Source organism: Antechinus flavipes, chromosome 3 (assembly GCF_016432865.1).
Source record: "Antechinus flavipes isolate AdamAnt ecotype Samford, QLD, Australia chromosome 3, AdamAnt_v2, whole genome shotgun sequence".
NCBI classification, from domain to species: Eukaryota; Metazoa; Chordata; class Mammalia; order Dasyuromorphia; family Dasyuridae; genus Antechinus; species Antechinus flavipes.
In genome coordinates, this window is record NC_067400.1 from 238,633,583 (window position 1) to 238,656,210 (window position 22,628).

Sequence of the window (22,628 nt, forward strand, 5' to 3'; positions counted from 1 at the left end):
GAAAATCAACATTAAATGTGAGTGTGTTTTTTTTTTCTCTTTGCTTTCTAGTTCTCAGCACAATTCAGCATGTTTCAAACCATCAAAGACCAGCTAGAGCAGAGGACTCGGATCCTGCAGGCCAACATTCGGTGGCAACAAGAAGAACTACATAAAATCCAGGAGCAGCTCTGTATGGTCCAGGACTCCAACCTCCAGGTAAGGCCCTGAAACTTAGATTGCTAAGGCTGTTGCTAAGACAACTATGGCTGTCTATGGCTACCAACTCCCCCCTCAATTCAGAGGAGATATAGATCTGTTTTATGAGAGATCCCAGAAATAGGACAACTTTCTCAACAACATCCTCACTTCAACTCCAGGCAATCTTTTTTAGTCCTATTCATCAAATATTCTAAGCACACTGGGTAAAGTACAAGTCAATACTTCCTGGTCTTCACTCTGGCTTAGCATGAAATTTCCATTGCTAATACACTGATACAGTGTTAGACTTCAACATATACATGATACTACATGATTTATTTCCTTTTTTAATGTTCCTTTCAGAGTTCATTCCACCCTTCTTTGTCCTGTCTTTCTGTGTACATTAGTATCATCGCTCTCTGACTATAAATTCCTAGTGTCTATCTGAATTTCTTCAGTATGATAGATATCACGGTGCCATTCATGAACCTTGTGACTATGAGGAAAACAAATAAATATGATCTTGGTTGATTTTCATTTTTGGAAAAAACACATGTGGATCAAGAGCTAACAATTCCTCTTTTCCTTTTTCAAAATGGCACAGACTGGTAAGGGCAAAGGCTAATTATAGGGGGACAAGATAAATATATGGGGCAGGAGTTCTTAACCTTTCTGCTATCATGGACTCCTTTGGGTATATGTACAACATTCACACATACACACACCTATAAGTATACCTGACAAACATTTTTGTATCTATAGCATGTACAACTATTATACATATACAATCATTAGGCATTTTTTGTATAAATAATATATATTTGTATATATCAACACTTGTCTATCCACACATATATGTACATAAACTTTTTCCATATATGTACATATAATTTTTATGAGCACACAGTCAACAGACATTTTGCATATATATATATATATGTAGGTATACACATATGAATATGTACTCATGTGTATTTATTTTATTACATTAATACTCTTCTCTCATTTCATGCACTAGAAGAATTTTCTCTCTTCTGTCCAAGAGTACACAAAGTACCCTCAAAGTGTTATAGAAAGTGGGTCCAGTGTGTGAAAAACTTAATTGCTGAGATATATCCATGCAGTATTCAAGAAGATTATTAAAAATTGGAGGGACACTTCAAAAAAAAAAAAAGGTTTTATTTTTTAAACTCCATTTCTCTGACTTCTACTCTATCCAGGAAATTAAAAAGGGGATAGGCAGAGAACTAGTGATGCACCACTGAGGTTGTAGATTTTTAATTTCAAAGGAAACAAGTAAAAATTAAAATGCCAGTGTCCAGTTTTTACTCCTTTATTTTTTCTATACGATGGCATAGTAAACTATAGTATATCCTCATCCATCTAGTACCTGATTAATGGTTCATATCACTCTTCCCAGAACCTACTCAACTCAAATTACTTCAGTAGGATTTTCACATACACAGGAAGAAGAAAATTGGGCCAGAAGTTGTTAAAAGCAAAGCAGAGATATTAACATATTTCTAAAAACACTGACTTCTGAATTTTCTGGCTTTAAAAATACATTTCAATAATAAAGCAGGATTTTAAAATATCAAATGGCCATAAGCTTGCCCTTTTGCCCCTCATTACTGGTACTCATTACTTTTTCTCTTTATAGCCAAGGCTGATTATAGTTGATTCACCTCATGAAACCCAGACATTTGACTTCTGTAGCATTGATTACAGCTAATGCCAAAAAGAGAAAGTATTTAAACTGTATTGTCTCATGTCTTCTTTCGATTAACTTTATGCTGGAATTTCCCAAAAAATAGAACCAAAGTAGGAAATATTTTCTTATATGTTATGCTGCTTTATTTTTCAGATTGCAAGTTTTAAAAGTTTTAATATAGATTGCAAAAATATTTGACCAGAAAAAAAGGAAATTAATTTTTCACCTTATTTTATGTAACTCTAAAATTTAAAAAGTAGATAAAATGTAATAGGTATGCTTTGGTGAAGTTGCTTTGAACATTTTTTTCCCCATCCCCTTGGAAAATCAGAAGTAAAATTATATATATATAGTGATTTTTTTTTTTAATACTGTTCATTCTGGTAGATTTTGTTTCCCTTTAGATGGTATATAAAAAAGTACTTGGTACTTACAGAATACTTTTCAAATAAGACACAATGTGTTTTTATGAAGATTACCTTAAATGTCATTGGAGGTGATTTGGGAAGGGGGAAGTGCTGGTGCAGAGAAAGTAAATCATGGTTTAAACAGATAATCTAGAAATGCCTAAGAGCAAAAAGAAAAAGAAATAAAACTTTAAAAAATCAAAAGCTTCCCAATCTCAGATCTAGTGACCTAGTTCTGGTTCTTATTCTCCTCTAATATGCTGTCATAATTTTTTTTTTTTTTTTTTTTTTTTGGTCATCAAGGACATTTACTAAAAACCCATTTGTTTTTATTTTCAGGTTTGTTATCGTTGTTGTTGTTGTTGTTGTTGTTGTTGTTGTTGTTAGAGACAGGCTTGCACATGTCCTTACCAAGTGGCAGCTGGAGTTTAAAATATTAGATGCTATACAGAAGAGAGTCATTCTGTTCAAAAATTCTGGTCACCTGCAGACCCAAATTATAATCTTTTTTTATTGGGGTATTTCTGACTGCAAACCTCTGCTCCCCCTGCTGGCTATGTATAGTAAATTTCCCTGACTTAAAGACAAGAACAAGAATCAATAATAAACATTTATGCAATTATTATGTATCAGGCACTGTGCTCCATGCAAATACAAAAATGAAACAATTCTTGCACCTAAAGAGCCTACATTATACTTAAAGCATACAAAGTGATTAAAACAAAAATGTAGATTCCCTACAAAGTAATAGTGATCAAATGGTGTAGGAAGATTAATAACTCTGGACACAATTCCAGATTGAACACCAAAATGGTTGGATCTGTTCACAATTCCACCAATAATGAATTAGTATTCTAATTTTTTCACATTCCCTCCAGGATCTTTTTTTTCCCTTTCAATTATATCATAAATTACAATTGAAATAAATAAAAACTAAAACAAAGTAAAAGTGATCTGTGGGGCAGCATACTAATAATTGGAGGCATTACAAAAGGCCATCTAATAGGCACAGTGGATAGAGTGCCAGATCTGGAGTCAGGAAGACTTGAGTTCAAATCTGACCTCAGACACTTCTTAGCTGTGTAACTCTGGGCAAGTCACTTAACCCTATTTGCTTCAGTTTCCTCATTTGTAAAATTAGTAGGAAGAGGAAATGGCCAATCATTTCAGGATCTGGCAAGAAAACCCCAAATAGCGTCCTGAAGGAGGTTGGACACAAATTTAAAAAAAAAAAATGAACAACAATAAAATTATAAAAGGTCTTTTGAAGGAAGTGGTGCCTGAGGTGAGCAAAGAGACCTAAGAGTTCTAAGGCATTCATTCAGTGATTCAACATTTACTACACACTGACTTTTCCCTTAAAGTTACTCCTCATTCTGCTTTCTTTATTTCTGTTTGTTGTACTTTCACTGTCCTTCATGTCTGTAGGTCTTGTGTTAATTTGCACAGATCCTTAAGCTCATATTTAATCATTTCTCAACTCCTGTTCTTTTTTGTCTACACAGCATTGATCATTTTCTCATCTCTCTATTACCATTATCTTCCTTGCCACCTACAAGTAATCTTGCCTTTTTACATGGTCTTCTTTCTCCACTCCATTGACTTGCTTCAATGTATATTTCATAATGTTGCCTGAATTTAATGTATCTTGGACATAAATGTGGGCATATTATCCAGTCTTCCAAATTCTTTGGAGAATTGATTAATAAATTTTAGATTTCTTGAAATATAAGCTTTTAAAAAGCCTACTATGTTTTAAATAGAGCTATTTGACTCTACTTTAAAATCTAAATTATTGACTGTCATTGAATGGTCAATTATAGACTTAACCCAAACATTCACAGCCTATTATTTAAGTTCTTATGGCTTAGAATGTGTGTAAATATAAATTGTTTTCTGTTTTGGATAAAATCTCAATAGTTTTTGCCTTCCCTTCTACATCTATGTGATTAATTGCTTTTTTTGTGAATTAGGCAATTTGGGTTAAGTGATTTGTCCAAGGTCACACAGCTAGTGACTATCAAGTGTCTGAGGCTGGATTTGAATTCAGGTCCTCTTGATTTCAGGGTCAGTGCTCTATCCACTGGGCCATCTAGCTGCTTCTAGCTTATATCTGGGTGATGGTAAATTGAGCCTTCTTATGGCTTAACTCTTACCTAGTCCTCAGTCATTGATTGGTGTGGACTCAGATAACCTAAACCTGGCAAAGACAGGCCAAGGGCACCTATTAGGTCCTAGGCCATAACTAATCATATTGACTTTTGTCTTGCCACTGGATTTTAATGACTCTGGAAGAGAGATTAAGACTGATCACTTTGTGCAGCTCTGTGCCTCTCATAGCCGGTTCACACATAAGTCAAAACATTGCCCTTGTAATGTCATTGGTCCTCTTTGAGAATGAAAGACAATAATTAAAAGTTTACTATGTGCCATGTGCTGTTATAAGCACTGAGAGAAATAGAATCACACAGTCATGTCACATACACTTCCTTGCCCTCAAAAAAAAAAAAAGTCTCTTCAAAAGCAGGGAGTGTTTTTTATTTATCTTTTTTTTATTTCTTATCTCCCACTCCAGCACAGTGCTTTGCATATAGTTGGTACTTAAATGTTGTTTGAACATTCCTGTCCTTAAGGAGTTAACAGTGTATTTTTTAAAGTACTTTTATATTTATTGAGTGTATTGTTGTTATTGTTGCTGTTCTTGTTGTGGTTGAGGGTATTCGAGGGGATACAAAGATAGAAAAGAAATAGCTAGCATTAATTAAGTGCCTATTCAATGCCAGATACTATGTTAAGTAAGCCCTTTACAAATATTATCTCATTTGATCCTCACAGCAATGGTGAGAAGTAGGTGCTACTATTATCCACATTTTATAGAGGAGGAAACTGAGGCAGACAGAAATTAAGTGACTTATCCAGGGTTACAGAGCTAATGAAAGAACAATAGTTCCTGTGAATTAGTAACATACAATAGGAGTAGACTTCCCTATTCCATCACAATTTGCCTTGGGAAAACTACTATGACTATAAAGAACTTGGATTTTTCCCTCCCTCTTTCCCCTGACAAAATTAAGACTCAAAATGTTTCTGTGCCAACTTTATATGCAATCTGGCACATTCTTGAAAGGTCATGTTGTACACACAGGTGATATAATGGATGCAACCTTGTAATTGGAATCAGGAACACCTGATTGCAAACAGTTCCAGACACTTACAAGCAAGTCACTTGAATTCTCTCTGTTTTGAAGCTGCAAAATGGAGATAATAATCCCAGTGTTGTTGTGAGGATAAAATGAGATAATACTCATTAAGTGCTTTACAAACTTTAAACTGCTACATAATTGCAAGCTGTTGTAACAGTTATGATACAGAGGACACTAGTTTTGGAGTCAACACTTGATCTCAAGTCTGTAACCTTGAACAAGACACTTATTTTCTTTGACCTTTGTCTATAAAATGGATATGACAAAACTTGTATACCTCACCAATTTATGGTAAGGAAAATGCTTTGCAAACCTAAAAGAACTATATAAATATGTGTTATCATAGTAATTAGGTTATTATTTTTTTGACCAAGAGCAGGGAGAAGGAAGAAGGAAGGAGAAAGGAAAGGAGGGAGGGGAAAAGGGAGGAAAGAAGGAAGGAAGGAAAGGGAGGAGGGAGGGAAGGAAGGAGAAAGGGAGAGAAGAAAGAAAAGAGGAAGGAAGGGAGGGAAGAAGAAAGAGTTTGAACAGGTGGATGATTTTTGAGACTTAACTTAATGCCTTGTTAATGGAATGACAGGAATGACAGTTAAGCTGTCTCATCAGAACTTTTTCTTATATATTATATAATTTCTTTTGGGGGAGGGTTGAGAGAAACAGTATGCAAAGGAAGGAGAGATAGAATTTTAGACATAGAATATTTAATCCAATCCCTTTTAGTTCCCCAAATGTTTAATTTTATGTAATGTAACTGTGACTTCTGTTAAAATTATAAATATCACCAACCTCAAATATGTAAGTTCATGTCTGTGGAGACTCCAAGCATTTTCTAAAGTAGTATTTTTTCCTTCATTCAAAAAACAAGGGAATATGAAATGCCAGGAAGAATGCACCAGTCTAAGAATCAGGCTGCTGTCTAAACCAGGCTGTCCTGCTAGCCAGTTATGTCTGTGATCTATGGCAATACACTTAACTTTCCTCATAAAAGGGATTGATGCTTTAGCTATGTGGCCCTGGACCAGACATTTAAAATCTTTCTCAGCTTCATTTTCCTTATCTGTAAAACATAGTGCCTAATTCACAGTGTTTTTATAAAGTTCAAATTAAAGAAATATGTTTAAAGTGCTTTGTAAACTCTAAATACTAGCTATTGTTGTTTTTGTTGCTGCTGCTGCGAGTGTTGTGGCAGGGATTGGATTAGTTGGCCTTTGAGATTTCTCCCAGTTCTAAAATCCTTTAATACTTTCAGCCATATACACAAACAATACTCCCCATTAATAGGGTTGCTTTCATTTATAAAAGAAAGTATATGGAAAACACTTCAGAACATCCCCAGGTTCTTTCTGGCCATTTCATAAGGTCATGAAGGGGCTTCACTTATTTTTTTTACAACTGGTAGATTTTTTCCCCCAGGTAGGATCATGATAATAATATTATTTGATTTAACAAGAAACTGAGAAGCTAGTACATACTTCCTACATAAATATAAAAACAACTTGAACGGAAATTTTAGCTTTTAACAGACATTTTATTAATGGACAGTTTATTAATCAATAACTAATATTTATATAATGCTTTAAGGTTAGCAGAGTGCTTTTTAACTATGTTATTTTATTTGATTCTTAGAATAACCCAGTAAACTAAATGCTTTTATCATCCTCATTTAATAGATGAGGAAACTGAAGCTGACACATTAAATGTTAATTATCATATAGCTACCAAGCAGGATTCAAACCCAGATCTTCCTCACCCATAATATGATACTAGATACCCCATACCACTTTTTGGTTTCAAAACACAGACTGATCCTGGAATGTTTTTGGTGAAGTGGGACATTGGTAGCTTAACATGGATTAGGATTGTAAAGCAGAGAGGATTCAATTTTCCTCTATTTAAAATTTTATTTTAATAATATATTGTTTTTCCAATTACATGTAAACATGATTTTTTTGTAAGCTTTTGAATTCAAATTTTTTTTTCTTACTCACTCCATTACCTCCCCTGTCCCCAAGGCATCAAGCAATCTGATATAGGCTATACATTACAATCATTTTTAATATATTTCCATGAATCATGTAAAAAAAATCAGAACAAAAGGGAAAACCACAAGAAAGATAACAAAATAAAATAAAAGGTGAAAGTATATACTTTGATCCTCATTCAGTCTCCATCCAAAGTTTAGTGGAATTGCCACTGTATTGTGGAGAAGAGCTAAAGCTATCATAGTTAATCATCACACAGTCTTACGTTACTTTATACAATATTCTCCTGGTTCTGCTCACTTCACTCAACATCAATTCATATAAGTCTTTTCTAGACTTTTCTGAAATCAGCTTGTTTGTTTCTTATGGAACAATTATATTCCATGACATTCATATACTATAACTTATTCTGTCATTGAAGGACATCCATTCAATTTCCAATTCTTTACCACCACAAAAAGAGCTGCTATAAACATTTTTGCACATGTGGGTGAGGATTCAATTTTGAATTCAACTTTTAAAATCTTTTATGTGCTAGGTATTGGAGGAGATTCAAAGATTAAGGTATGGTCCGTACTCTCAAAGGGCTTACCATTTGGCAAGTCTGGTTACGATATGTTTTTGTTTTCTTGATTTGCAGATTTTCTTGATCTTCTCTTTGCAGATGTTTTTACAGCAGTCAGCAGTATCTCTAAGTTTTAGCAGCATACAACGGCCAGAGCCTCAGCAGCAACAGCAGCTACAGCAGAGATCAGGAGTCGTTTCCCAGCCACAGCTTGTTCCTAGTCCTCAACTCCCAGGCCAAATTGCAACTTCTCAAATAGCAAACCAGCAGCTGCTACGGGAATCTAGTGTGATAGCAAGCCAGGTAACTATGCTTTTCTTCCAGATTCCATTATCCCAACAGTTGTAGGCAGACACCAAAGAGGAAAGACATGAATTGTTATTGATAAGGAAAGGAAGAAAACTGGAGAGTGGAAAATAATTTAAAACTGAGTCAAAAGAAATGACATTTTTTTCAGCAGATTTTCTCTTTCTTTTTTTAAAGTAAATCTCAAGGTTCATTTGGATCTAAATCTTAATAACTTATTCTCTCCTCCTTTTATTTGTTTTCTGATTTGCTTCAAAAGGTATCTTAAAACTAGCCTTTTCAGCTTTGTTCCTAACTTGAGATGGCTAAAAAGGAGAGAGAAGAGCATCCTTCTAAATTTGCAGAATCAAAGCTTGGCTTGATGTAAAAAAAAAATTTCTAACAATTAGAGTATCTAAAAGTAGAAGTAGAATATAAGACCTCAGATAGTATGAATTCCTTTTCATTGGAGGCCTTCAAAGAAAGACTGGATATCCACTTGTTGCATATATTTTAAAGAAAGATTCTTATTCAAGTACAGGTTGAAACCAGATAGACTCTAATCTCCCCTGAGATTCTAGATACTAGACATTTAGGCCACTTTATGTAAGCAGCTGAATCTAAGTGCTATCCATACTCCTGATTTTACAGGCACAGGTTGGTGCAGGTCAGCCCTACTTATTGCCCTTTTCCTGACACTGCCTGTGCTCTGAGAATTATCTGCCAAACTTGTTCTTCTTATATGCCTGCCCATCTTACAAAGGCATCAGCCAAACCACAAAGCTTCTCTTCTAAAGAGGCTTTAGTCTTTTCCTATTCCTGAATGATGGCAAAATAGGCAGATGAGATTTGGCAGAAACTGGCAAGATGAAAAGTACCTTTCAGACCTTTTTTATTAAGACATGTCTTCCTTCTTAAAATCATGCTCCAGGGTCAAAAGCCAATGAGAAGTACCCAAGTCATGCAGGGAAATGGCCACTCCGTGAGCAGCTTAACCTCACAGTTCAGCAGCACAGCCTTACTCCCACAAGCGCTAAGCCTGACCACACCTGGTTCTGTCACCCAGGATACTGGACAATGTCACCCCAGTCCAGACTTCAGCCATGATAGGCAACTCAGGTATAAACAATATCTTTTTTGTGTGTTTTTATTTTTTGCTTATTTTTAAAAATTAAATTACTTTTCAATTAAGAGTGTTTATTTTTTCTTTCTCCCATCTCCCCACATATGGTTGAAGATGGGAGGACAAAAATAAAGCTCTTCTAACAAATATATATGTATATATTCAAGCAAAACAAATCTCTACATTGACTATATCCAAAAATGTATATTTCTTTCTACATATTCTCCATCACCTCTCTGACAGGGAGTGAGTAGTATGCTTCATTTTAGCTATCTAAAATTAATGCCTTTCTTTAAAAAGTAACTGATAGAAGTTTTTACAAGGGTCAATGTTGAAAAATTACCCATGCATATGGTTTGTTTATAAAAAACTATAATAAAAAAAAAAGTAACTGATAATCTGTCTTAAAGTGGTTCCTTAGATTTCCTTTTCATTCTTGAAGATGAAGGTAAGGGAAATTCAGATATTCTTATGAAGCAAAAAGCTGCATGACACAGTGCAAAAGCCCAGTGGACAGACCAACTCAGCTAGGTATCAACTAGGAGGGCAAGAAAAGTAAATTTAAGTTGAAATGGAAGGTATTTGAATTAAAGGCAAACATACCCAGGATCAATAGACACTATAGGATCGGGCATTACAAAAAGGGTAAAGAAAATTATTTTCTCTTTCTTCCCAAAGACTGCTGCTTAGCCAACCAATCCAGCCAATGATGCCTGGGTCATGTGATGCAAGGAGGTCCTCAGACCCTGGTGGCACTGGTCGGCAAGTAAAGTAAGTGGTTGAGGGAAGGGGGTTGGGGGGAGACGTGGATAGAAAGAGAATGGAAAACTTGATTGTCATCATAATATGATTTTCCTCCTACTAGAATCAGAAGTAATTGTTTTGATTATGTATTTAGATGTTCTTGAGTCTTTTTAAAAAGGCCCCTCTTCTGCACTCTCCTTCCATAACAATTAATTAAATTAATAAATCCTGCACTCTCAGACCATAAACTTAGGTGGGCCCAGGTTAGCTACACTAACTCCACAGTACCTTTTTTTATGATTTCTAAACATTGATATTGAGAAGTAGCTGGAGAGTAGTCTCTTGAATCTCCTTCTCATATATACTAGAGACTGACCTATCAATACCTTAAGAAAATCCTTTAAGATTTAAAGAAGAGTTGCTGTTCTGATAAGTTTTTGTTTGTTTATTTGTTTGTTTTTTCATTGGGAGCTCCTTATAAGACAATGAAATCGTAGGTCTTGTTTCTACCACCTCTCTCTAGCCCCTCTACCTTACCCAACCCCATTCCCAACCCCTCCCCCCCACAAAAAAAAAAAAAAAAAACAGTCCAACACACAAAAAGCCCCACTAATAGTAACTTTGATTCTGCCAGCTTGTGGCATTGGTGATGTATCAGTAGGATATTAAGAAATTTGTAAAATTTATTTCCACCTCCATCCACAAAAATATTCTTCCCCTACCCGCTTTGCTTATATCATTTAGGCCTGAGGATCAGAATAGAACTGTGTTCAACAGCACTATTGACTATTCCCTTATTAATAGGGTCAGTATTACTAGAAACATGAAGTTGAATATTTGAAAAGCTATTGGAAAAATAAAATGTTTCCATGTACTGGAAGTGAGACTGAAATAGAAATATCTGTCAGATAATGCCCAGATAAAATTCTGGCTTAATTTTTGTAAGAAAGCTATCATTCAACAAAGAACCATACAGAGGTTCTAGAAGAGATTCCCACCTGCTTTTGAGAGAGCTTTCATTGAACCTTCCAGAGGTGTCCTTCCCAGGCTTCCATTTTCTCCAACTCTAAACTTACCTTGGGCCAATTTCATTATCACTTTCCTTTCACTCCACAATTCAACAGAGAAATCATCCTTAATTCCTTTCCAGGGTATGTAAAGAATGACCCATTTCACAGTAGTCTTGAATAACCTCAAACCCTTGTTGTCCAATCAAGTCTCCTCTTAGACACACAGTAGCATTCTTTTTAAACATCCTAAACCCAAAGATTCAGCCAACGTTTCTAAATGAGTTTTTAGCCTGTCTTATCCATATGGTCCAAATAATTGGAGACAAACTTTCTCTGATTATAATAGTAACATTACTCCTATTAATATAGCTCTTTAAGCAAAGCACATATGTTATCTCCTTTGATCTTCACAACAAACCTCTGAGGTAGATGCTAATTTCATTCCGACTTTGCAGATTAGGAAACTGAGGCTGAGTTGCCCAGGATCAGAGTTAAATAACTGTCTGAACCAGTATTTGAATTTAGGTGAGCTTAGGTGTTCCAAGTCCTTTACTCTATCCACTAGTTCACTTAGCTAGTAGTTATGTTTGTTTCTAGTGATGCTTTAAGTCAAGTCATTGGATATCGAAATTCTTTATTTTGTGAATTCTGACTTTTTTAAAGTGCTAACTAGGTAACACATTGGAATTAGTGTTGAGTCAGGAAAAACTGTTGCTCCTTACAAACTCATGAGATAGATATAACAGGTACTATTCTCCTCATTTTACAGATAAGGAAATTGAGTAAGTGTCTTGCTCATGATCACATGGCTAATAAGTATCAGAAATGGAACTACATCTGGATCTGGCCTGACTTCAGATCCATCATTCTCTCCATTATGCCCTTTTCCAACTTGGTTTTTTTAGGTTAAGTTATTTGTAGCCAATAAAATTCTGATGTTTTGATTCCATTTTTCTTTCTTTTCTCTCCTGAATTTCTATAGGACAATAAGTTGACTTCTTCATGCCAGAGTCTTTTCTTGCAGTTGACTTTGAATATCTCATTCTTAAAACTATTTTTTTCCCTCCCTCTGGAAATCCAATAGATATCCTCAGAGTCCATCTGGATTTCCAAGTCTGGAAGTGCAAACCTCTAGCAGCAGTACCTCCACCCCTATTCTGCTGATGGGACAAGCTGTGTTGCACCCTGGCTTCTCTACCACTCAGCCATCCCCCTTGCAGCCTCTACAGCCCCAGCAGCCACCACACTATTTGCAGGTAGGAGATGGGCAGAGAATTTAGAAACAGGAGACTTCTATGATGGACTATACCAAGAAGAGATAAGAGTTGACAAAGCCTGTTTCAACTCTTGATTTAGACCAAGAGTTTTTAACCTATAATCATGAACTTGGCATTTTAAAAAATATTTTGATAACTACAATTCAGTGTTCTTTTGTAATGTACTTTGTTTTTGCATTTAAAAACATTATTCTGAGAAGGGATCCCTAGACTTCACTAGGATGACAAAGGAGTCCACGATATACACAAAAATGGTTAAGAACTATTTGTTTAATGATCACTCAAAGGTCTTACAGAAATGTCCATGACAAAGATGGTCCCTGAACAGATTCAAAATTTGGTAAGATTTCTTGAATGCTTTATTGGAGTACATAAAGCCACAATAATACAGGAATTTACCTTATTAAAAAAGACCTATGGAAAAATAACAATGAACAAACACAATTCGATTCAACTCAAAATTATCAAGTAGCTATTTTGTGCAATTCACTGTGGATACAAAAATGAAATAAGCCACAGACTCTATCTACAAGTAGCTCACAATCTAATAAGAAAAATAATATATACCTTGTTTTGATGCCCTTTATTCCTCTCTTGTGGCACAATTTTCTCTCACCTAGAATTCCTTCCATTCACTAAATCAGGAGGGAAGCAGTAAGAAGTAGCATTATTGAAAAAGAGAGGCAACATCGTATGCCATGTATCCCCAGATACTTTCAGAGTATCATCCCCCTGGCTTCCACTCATGTTTAGTGAGATAGTGGATTAACCATTTGGGGATGTTATCTGCATGCCTTACCTCTGAAGGTAGCACTGAATCTAGCTGGGCAAGCGACAATTATCGTAAATCAAGTCTGTTTGGTTTTTTGTTAGGTACAGACACCAACCTCTTTGCACAATGAACAGCAAGACTCTCTGCTTCTACCAGCCTATTCACAACAAGGGACCATGGGATATCATCCCACACCTCCCCAGCCACCACCGCCACCACCACCGCCACCGCCACCGCCACCACCTCCACATTCATCCCGAAGGCCTAGCAGTCTATCAGAGTCCTCAAGCCTCCAGCAGCCTCCACGATAGAATGCCAACAGAATGTCAATACACAATCAGCTTTAACCAATGGACAAAGAGGGACAGGGCAGGGGAGGAAAGGATTTTGGATCTAAACTTTTGGCTTTTGCACACTGCAGAATACATTTCAGAACTCCTAGATCTCAAAGTGCAGGTTGCAATAGATAGAAAATTATCAAGATCTGGTTGTCCTTGGTTCCCCCTGGCTCAGTGGATCTCGATGTACTCTACAGCCATACATGACCACTCAGACTGGAAATGAACAGTATTCTGTGTGAATCCCATCCTTATTGGGTAAACACTTGGAGAAAGCACTTTTTGCTACATCCTTGTGAGCACATCCATTTTACTCCAGCTGACTGTGGACTGTCTATATGAAATATTTGGCCTTTATTCTTTCAATCTTCTTTCCTTTGCATTTGAGAAGCACTGGGTCAAAGATCTGTTGAAGAGAGAAAGAACAAGAGATTATTTTTATTATTGTTAATATTTTTTTTGCACAACTGCACAGAAGAAATAACTTAGGCACTTTCTGTATAAAATTAAAAAAAAAAATAAAAGTCTATTTACTTCATGTCGTGACCACAACTACAATAACAACAGGCAGAGCTGGTCATACTCTTCAACCTAAAACTACAGAACAGATCTTTTAACCCTTCCTGTTCTGGTAGTTGTTTTGGGTTTGGTTTCTTTCTTAAGAAAATAACACTGGACTATACCTGTTTACTTTATTAATTACAACTACAAAGGAGGACTCAAATGGTAAGCACAATCATGCAGCTGATATTCTGGAATTCTGTTGAGACACTTAAGAACACAAAGAGGATATATTTCTGCCTCCCAAACAGTTGATCACCTCTGTTTGGGGCTACAGGTCACTGAGGAAAATGCACTGTGTTTTGGCCCATTGAATGGGGATGCTGCATCTTATTACATATCTTTCATGATAAATACCTAGGATTGAATTTTCCTTTAAAAATGCACTTTTTGCTTTTTTTGTATGTTTTGTTATGTTGAGATGTTTCTAAAGAAAAGATTTTATGTAATTATAAAACATAGTGTATTGTACAGCTGTTGTAATAATGACCTATTTCTATAAAAAATAAAATTGTATGGAATTATGTGTAAATTATTTTGTATCTGAAACACCAGTTCATTTCACAAGTATAAAAGTTTTCTTGTGCTTTTCTGTGAGTGGACATTTTGTAATAAATTAACAAATTTGTACAATTTCCTATGGAGGCAATTCCTGTCTCTTGCTATGTTTATATATACATAAACGTATATGGATATATACGTATATGTATTTATGAGTAAACATGTAATTGTCTTTATTTATGAATGCATTCGTATTCAATAAAATGAAAGTGAGAGGTGGGTGTGACATAATGGATAGAGAGCTGGTCTTAAAGGTGGGAAGACCAAAATTCATGTAAAAACATGAACATATTAATTGTAGGAGCTTGGGTAAGTGATTTACCTCTCAGGATTATCAATTATTCTAATTAAGTTTTAGAAAAGGTTCCCTTCTATATACCTTATAAGTGAAATCACAAGTCTAATCCATATTAATCTATATAACTAAGAGAAGGAAAAAAGCATCCTCTCTAAAGAGAGCTTTGGAAAACTTAAAAGCCAGCAGACTGGGATTCAAATCCTAGCTGTCTCATTAACTTCCTGTAGAACCTTAAATAAATCACCTTATTACTCTGGGCCTAGTTTCCCTATTAGTGATTTAAAGATGTTGGGTTAAATGACATCTAAGGTATGTTCCAGTTCTGACATTGAGATGAAGTGTGGTTTGGTGAGTAGGCCACTGGACTTGGAATGAGAAAAGATAGGTTTAAGGATTGCACTTGTGATTCCACTGGTATAGAGAACTCGCAGCTGAGGACATTTCTGCCAGTACAGGTTGGTACCTTTTCTGAAACTCATAACACTTTCTAGAGCATGGGGAGATTTTGAAGGATTTGCCCAATGTCACGTAGTAAATATGTCCCAGAAGGCCCAGAAGTAGTCTTCCTGACCAACCCTTTTCTTCATTGCACTATGGAAGTCCTGAGTCCAAATGCCAGCTCAAACACTCCCTGTGTTGCCCAGAACCACTTGCTTTGCTTACACTCCAGTGTCCTCATTTGCAAAATATAAAGGTTGGATTTGATGGCCCCTTCTAGTTTTAAACCTATTGCTCTGATTCTGTGGCATTAAGTGATGACAAAATTGAAAGTATCCTGTGGCTGACTGTAAGTTTGAACCAGACGCAATGGAGAGTTTGTTCCACCTGCCCTGAAAAAAACCTGAGGCTGGGTTAACAGTAAATATCTTCATATTTTAACTCTGGAGCAAAGCTATACGTGTAAATGCTAGTTTGAATGAGATGCTAAGAATATGTTAGCCTGCCCTAATTAGATTTCTTATCTGAGATGACATTCTAATTCAAATTAAAAAGAAATCAAGTGAAGATAATTCAACTTAGAGGTAGCAACAAAATCCATGACTATTTCTCTAGGAAAAAAAACACTAATTTATCACATATAAATACCCCACAAAAACACCCAGTTATTCAGAATTCTCCCCAAAATATAAATGAATTGAATCTATCTGATTTAGCAACCTGGAAATAAGAGAATCAAATAATATTCTATAATATTATTTCCTGGCATAATGTGTAGCTAAGTGACATAATGGATAGAGAGCTGGGGCTTTCGATCAGGAAAGCCTGTATTCAAATCCAGCTTCAGACATGTTATGATTTTGTTTGAATTACCACTTGTATATCTCAGTTTCCTCATCTGCAAAATGGAGCTTTCTTCCCTTTCAGGATTGTCAGAAGAATCAAATGAGATTAATATTTGTAAAGCATGGTGTCTCACTATACACTAAATGCTTAACTAAATGCTTGTTTCCTTTCTTCCATCAGGAAAACTCGGTTCCAGCTCTGGTTCTTTCACAAAGTAGCCATGTAACTGTTGGGAAGTCACATAATCTCTCTCCACCTTAGCTTCAACATTGTCAAAAGGTTGTCCTTACAGAGTTATGAGCCTACAGTGAAATCTGTGAGAACATGGGGGGGGGGGGGGAGGAAGGAAAATATTGCATAAAATGCAGGTGTGTTACTGAAAAGTGTCTTTTTTGTCAATCAAAACATTTAAAATACAGTAGATACATTAGAATGTTCATCATTAAAAAAAAAACTTTAAAGAGAGTTCTATTTTAAAATAAAGAATGGAATAATCACCACCTAAAACATTATTCTTCAGTAAGTTCAAAATGTCATCTATTAGGGTCTCTTTAAGAAATCTGCTTTATTTAATCAGCAAATTCTCAGAATTTCCTCTTCTTAGAAGAAAAAGCTAATTAATGGATATATAACCGAACTCTTCCAATTCTTTATACCTAGAAGACAGGGAAGGGCATATTATGCCATCGATTTATCTTTTCCCAGAATGCTGCCTTTCAAATATTCAGAATTTGGAGAAATTTGGAAAAAAGTATTAGTAATTCTTTTGTTCATTCTTTAAACCCATACACTTAGCAAGAGCTTTTTTAGCTCTACAGCTTATGATTAATTGACATTGTGTTTGTTAAAATACTGTTTCACTGCATTATCTTTTTTTCAGGGAAAAACTATGATCTGTCCATTTGTTTTGGCTCAGCAGGCATGAATAGGGTATAAACTCTGGAACACACTGGATTTCCGAGGGTTTAGAAACAAAATCTACTCTCCTCTATCAGTAACGGCAACTGCAGTTCATTAAGTGAAAGATAATTTAAAGGCCTGTTTAAACATGTAAAATGAAGGACTACTGCAGTCATCTAGACAATATCAATTTTTTAAACCTTTTTGTCATGATTATCTGGCAAAAGAGAAGTTGGTCTGAATTATTAAAAACTGCCTCCATTGTCCTTTTGCTTTGTTTTTTCTGGGTAGGCTTAGCCTGAAGGCTTTAGATTCAGACAATAGTACAATAAAGAAAGAGAGCCTTAGACCAAATCTTGGGTGTAGACAGAGCAGGTGACTTTTTTTGGACAGACGTGCATGATGTTTATTCCTTCCTCTACATATGGGCATGATGATGAAAGTAGGCTTTCATCAGCCTAACATGGTTCATTAAACGTGGAGCTGAAATATATAGCCTTCTGGTTCATGCAAAACAGATTTTTTTTTCCCCTGAATAAACCTCAAGAAAAGTTTATTATCTCCCTTTAGTATTTGTGCCTAGCTGGTTGATATTCACAGTTATATTTCCACTTTAAAAATGCTTTTAAAAAATGCTTCAGTATATACTACATGTCTTATTATGATAAGTCTTACCAGATTACTTCAAACTCATTATATTCCAATCCAAATTCATCATCTCCCCTCATCCATTTCCCTTTACCAAAATCAGCTCTCTTGCTCAATTTTCCTTTCAGTATAATTTTCAAATATACAGGCTGGAAATTTTAGACATTTTAGATTCACTATTCTCTCTTATTCCCACATGTTCAGGCCTTTGTCAAATTTAGCTGTTCATTCCTTCAATATGTCTACCCTTCTGCTCCATATTTAGCCCAACCTAGCCCTACAACCTCTCCTTGAAGAAGTATTTCTGTAAAAGTCTTTCTGATTACTCCAGTCTATTCTGCCCATGACAACAAAATTAACAACAAACATAAGAGGCAGGTTGGCACAGTGGCTGGGAAAAAGCTGGCTTCACAGAGGCAGTAAGTCTTGGTTCAATTCCTGATTTCTGATGTATTAGGTATAAAAGTACCCTTGGGCACTTAATGGTACTCAATTTAGTACCCTACCTCAGTGCCCCAATTCAGACATTAAGTTGTAAAAGGTGCCTACCTATGGTAGAAAAAATTCCTCACTAAGAATTTCCACTATCAATTAAATAAGAGATCTGGTTTCCCACTTCTAACTTCATCTCTCCCCCCTCCCAATTTATTAATAATCTATGAATCCTGTGGTAGGCTTTGAGAGAGAAGTTAAGGTGAGATTTCTGCTGTCATAATAATAGCTGACATTTATTGTGTTTTGAAGTTTATTGAGTGTTTTATAATACATATCTTTGGATAATATAGATTTTATAGGCTAGAATTTATATGGGCATCTAGGTGGTCCAGTGGAGTTAGGAGTGGTACAGTACCTGGAATTAGGAAGATCTGAGTTCAAATCCAGCCTTAGACACTTACTAGCTGTGTGACCTTCAACAAGTCACTTAACTTTTATTTACCTCAGCTCCTCATTTGTAAAATGGGGATATGCTGGAGAAGCAAATGGCAAACAACTGCAGTATCTTTGCCAAGAAATCCATCATGAATTGTCCATTGAGGTCTCATAGAGTCAGAAATGACTGACCCACAAGCATTTATATAGTGCCTACTATGTATATAGCATTCTGCTAAGTGCTTTACAAATACTATCTCATTTGATCCTCACAATGACTGTAAAGAAGGGGCCATTATTATTCTCATTTTCCAGATAAGGAAATTGAGGCAAACTGAGTATCTGAGGCAAATTTGAATTTAAGTTGTCTTTATTCTAGGCCCAGAGCTCTATATACCACAGTGCCACCTTAAACAATATGTTTAAGGTTGAAATGTTGTGATCGTAAATAAGAATAAACAGAATACAAAGTAGTTTCCAAGGAGAGGGCTCTGGGTCTAATTAGAAAGGCACTTAAAACAAACAAACAACCAAAAAAAAAAAAAAATGGAATCACATTTTAGAAGCTAAAGTGCAAGGTGAGGGAAGGATGACATAGGGACATCAAAAAGGATTAGTCTGTTAGAATGGGTATGAGAAAGCTGGGAGTGGTGGTCTGGGAAGGGAACTTAAGCCCTGGAGCAGTAGATTATCCCCCTCTTACTTCGTAATATCAAAGGTAATGTTGATTTGATGATTAAATCTGATAAAGGTGTGGCAGGCTAGGTAGTAGTGTAGATAGAGTGCAACGCTTGGAGTCCAGAGGACTCATCTTTATAAATACAAATCTGGCTTCAGAAACAGAAGGAAGGAAAGATGGGACAAATCATTTAATCCTGTCTCAATGTCCTCATCTGTAAAATGAAAAGTTGGCCATGATCAACAATAATCTGGTCTCAGACACTTAACACTTACTAGCTGTATGACTCTGGGCAAGTCACTTAATCCCAATTGCCTCCGCAAAAAAAAAAAAAAAAAAAAGTTTTAAAGATCATTCACAGGTCAAGGTATGATATCCTATGTGGACTAAGGGAAGGGGAAGAGGAAACAGAAAGAGACAAGGAGGAGGGAGGGAGGGAGAAAAGGAGGAAGGGAGAAGGAGAAAAGGAAGGAAGGAATAAAAGACAGAAGGAAGAGAAGGAGGGAAGGAAGGAAGGAAGGAAGGAAGGAAGGAAGATGAGAGGAAGAAAGGAAGGAAGGAGGGAAAATGGGAAGAAGAAAGGAAGGAGAGGGAAGGAAGAAAGGAAATTCATTTGTGAATAAGGGAACATATTTCTTCCTCATTTCAGGCTGTCTGAACCATTATCTTTTATTTTCTGGTACCACTTTCCAAAGGAAGTCTTCCTGGAACTCCACCTGGTGGAGGAAGATGTTGTGTGGAATAAACAGGACCTAGCTACTGATTATGTTGAATTTGGGAAGGGGACCCCAAAAGTTTGGGATCACAGACTGATATTGTGAGGTGTCTCAAAAGAATTTGCAGGCTTGAACCCATTTCCTTGTCAAGGGGCAAAGTTTATTGTAATTGTAATGCCAATTACAAGCGGACTAACTTCCAAGAGAATTCAACAAAGAAACAAACAAAGAGACATTTATCCAGCTTTCTGTTATTGACATGCTAATTTTCTGGCTCATGGGTAGGATGGAGGAGTGGTCTCTGGAATTTGGTCCTCCTTGACCAGATTATCAGTCAACAATGAATTGAGTGAGGAGTGGTTTCTAGAATTTGGTTATTACTGACTAACAGATTATCTATCTGACAGTCAGCAATGAATGAGGAGTGGTCTATTCACTATTGTTTTAGGAGTTTGATCTGTGGGACTACCCTGAGGCTCAGTGGACATGAGAGTGCTACAGAAATGTGAAAATTAGAATCATATTCAGTTCAACATGTAAGTGCCTAATCTCCTCTATTAGATTATAAAATCTTTAAAGTAAAGTTTTAAATGTCCAAGGTTAGACTTGAATTCAGGTTCTCCTGAATTCAGGGCTATCTATCCACTGCAGGAATGTAGAATCTTAGTATTTATATTTGAATAATAAATCCACTGCCTGGCTCTTTTGAGACAATTCTTTTTCAGTTTTATCTTTAGCTAAATTCACAAAGATATATATTTAAAACTGTTTAATTGAAAACAAGAGGAACACTTTCCACCTAACTCTGTGAAGGTATTGCAAATACTATCATTGACCATTTTACAGAAAAGGGGTACAGAAGCACCATAATAACCCTGTGGAAAAGATAGTGAAAGTATTAGTTAGAAAGGGAGGTGCAGGGAGGGAATTCCATATATTATTCCTGTGTAAATACTAGAGTTTTTCATTCATTCAATAAACATAGCTTAAGCATCTCAAATCATTTTGCTTGGCATTGGGAACCTTACAAATTGTAGATAAAACACAGTACATGAGTCCATGTCTTCACGGGGGTCCTCAAACTAGGGCCCCCGGGCCAGATGTGGCAGCTGAGGACGATTATCCCCCTCACCCAGGGCTATGAAGTTTCTTTATTTAAAGGCGCACACAAAACACAAAACAAAGTTTTTGTTTTTACTATAGTCCTGCCCTGCAACAGTCTGAGGGACAGTGAACTGGCCCCCTATTTAAAAAGTTTGAGGATCCCTGGGTAGAAGGCTGAGGCAGAGGTTAGTCATTTAGTCAGTAAACTTTTATTAAGTGCCTATTGGGGTCAGGCACTAGGCTAAGTGAGTAAGTTTACAAAAAAAGAAAAAGATAGTTCCTTCTCCCCAGAAGATCCAAGTCTAATGGGAAAGACAACATGTAAATAATTATATAAACAAGCTACATATAGAAAAAATTTAAAATAATCAATAAAGGGAAAACACTAGAACTAAAAAGCTTCAGGAAAGGCTTCCTGTAGAAGGCTGGATTTTAGCTGGGTTATGAAGGAAGCCAAGAAGAGCAGAAATTGGAGATAAGGAGGAAGTACATCCCAGGTATGGGGGGCAGCCAGTGAAAATGCCCAGATTTGAAGATGGATTGTTCTGTTTTAAGAACAGCAAAGGGGCAGTGTCACTGGGTCATAGAATATCTGTTAAGATATGTTAGATGAAGTAGAAAATTAGTTTAAGGTGTTTTGAATGCCAGAATATTTTTATTTGATCCTGAACCTGATAGACACCAGAGTTTGGCATGGTTAGATTTGGATTTTAGGAAGATTTTTTAAAAAGGAAAATAACAAGCTAAATGGAGAATGAATTTTGTGTGATGAGAAACTTACCTTAAACAGATTGACCAACAGACTATTCAATAGTCTAATCAGGAGGGGATGATGGCCTTTGCTAAAGTGGTGACAGAGTCAGAGAAGTGAAGGCAAAGATAAAATGGATAGATTTTGGCAAGAGTTGAGGATGACACCTAAGATTTCAGTCTGAGGGACTGGCAATATGCTGGTACCCTCAACAATAATAAGGAAGACAGAAAGAGGGGAAGATTTTGGTGGAAAGATAATATAAGATAAAAAGTTGTGTTTAAGATCTACTGGAACATCCAGTTCATGATGTGCAATAGGCAGTTAAGATGTGAGATTAGAGGTCAGCAGAAAGGTTAAGGCTGGAGAAATAAATTTGATAAATATGATAATCATCATAGGTGATAATTGAATCCATGACAGCTGAGTGAAATAGTAGAGAGATAGAAGATATACATTGCACAAGTCCACTTAGTCATAAAAGCAAAGAGCTAATGAAGAGGTTGCTACTAAAAGAAGAAATTTAGCTTTATAGAGGAACTGTCATTTAGTAGTGATGTGTTTGAAGAATAGCACCAAAAGATGAGATTTAGGAAATCGATTCTTGGGGTTCAATCATGTGATGAATTCACAATGGCCATTCTCTATGGCAAAAGATA

General features: G+C 36.0%; 1 protein-coding gene across 4 annotated transcripts in view; it reads left to right on the plus strand.

Moving 5' to 3' along the window:
• The window catches only part of NPAS2 (neuronal PAS domain protein 2), a 236,947-nt gene extending 222,154 nt beyond the window's left edge, over positions 1-14,793 (plus strand). For all 4 annotated transcript variants that reach the window (XM_051984739.1, XM_051984736.1, XM_051984737.1 and 1 more), the window contains 6 exons: positions 52-198; positions 8,148-8,351; positions 9,265-9,452; positions 10,135-10,227; positions 12,295-12,466; positions 13,361-14,793. In XM_051984739.1, the coding sequence (XP_051840699.1) occupies positions 52-198; positions 8,148-8,351; positions 9,265-9,452; positions 10,135-10,227; positions 12,295-12,466; positions 13,361-13,570 (1,014 nt within the window). In that variant the 3' untranslated portion in view covers positions 13,571-14,793. The remainder of the gene's footprint in view (positions 1-51; positions 199-8,147; positions 8,352-9,264; positions 9,453-10,134; positions 10,228-12,294; positions 12,467-13,360) is intronic.
• Positions 14,794-22,628: the final 7,835 nt, after the last annotated feature.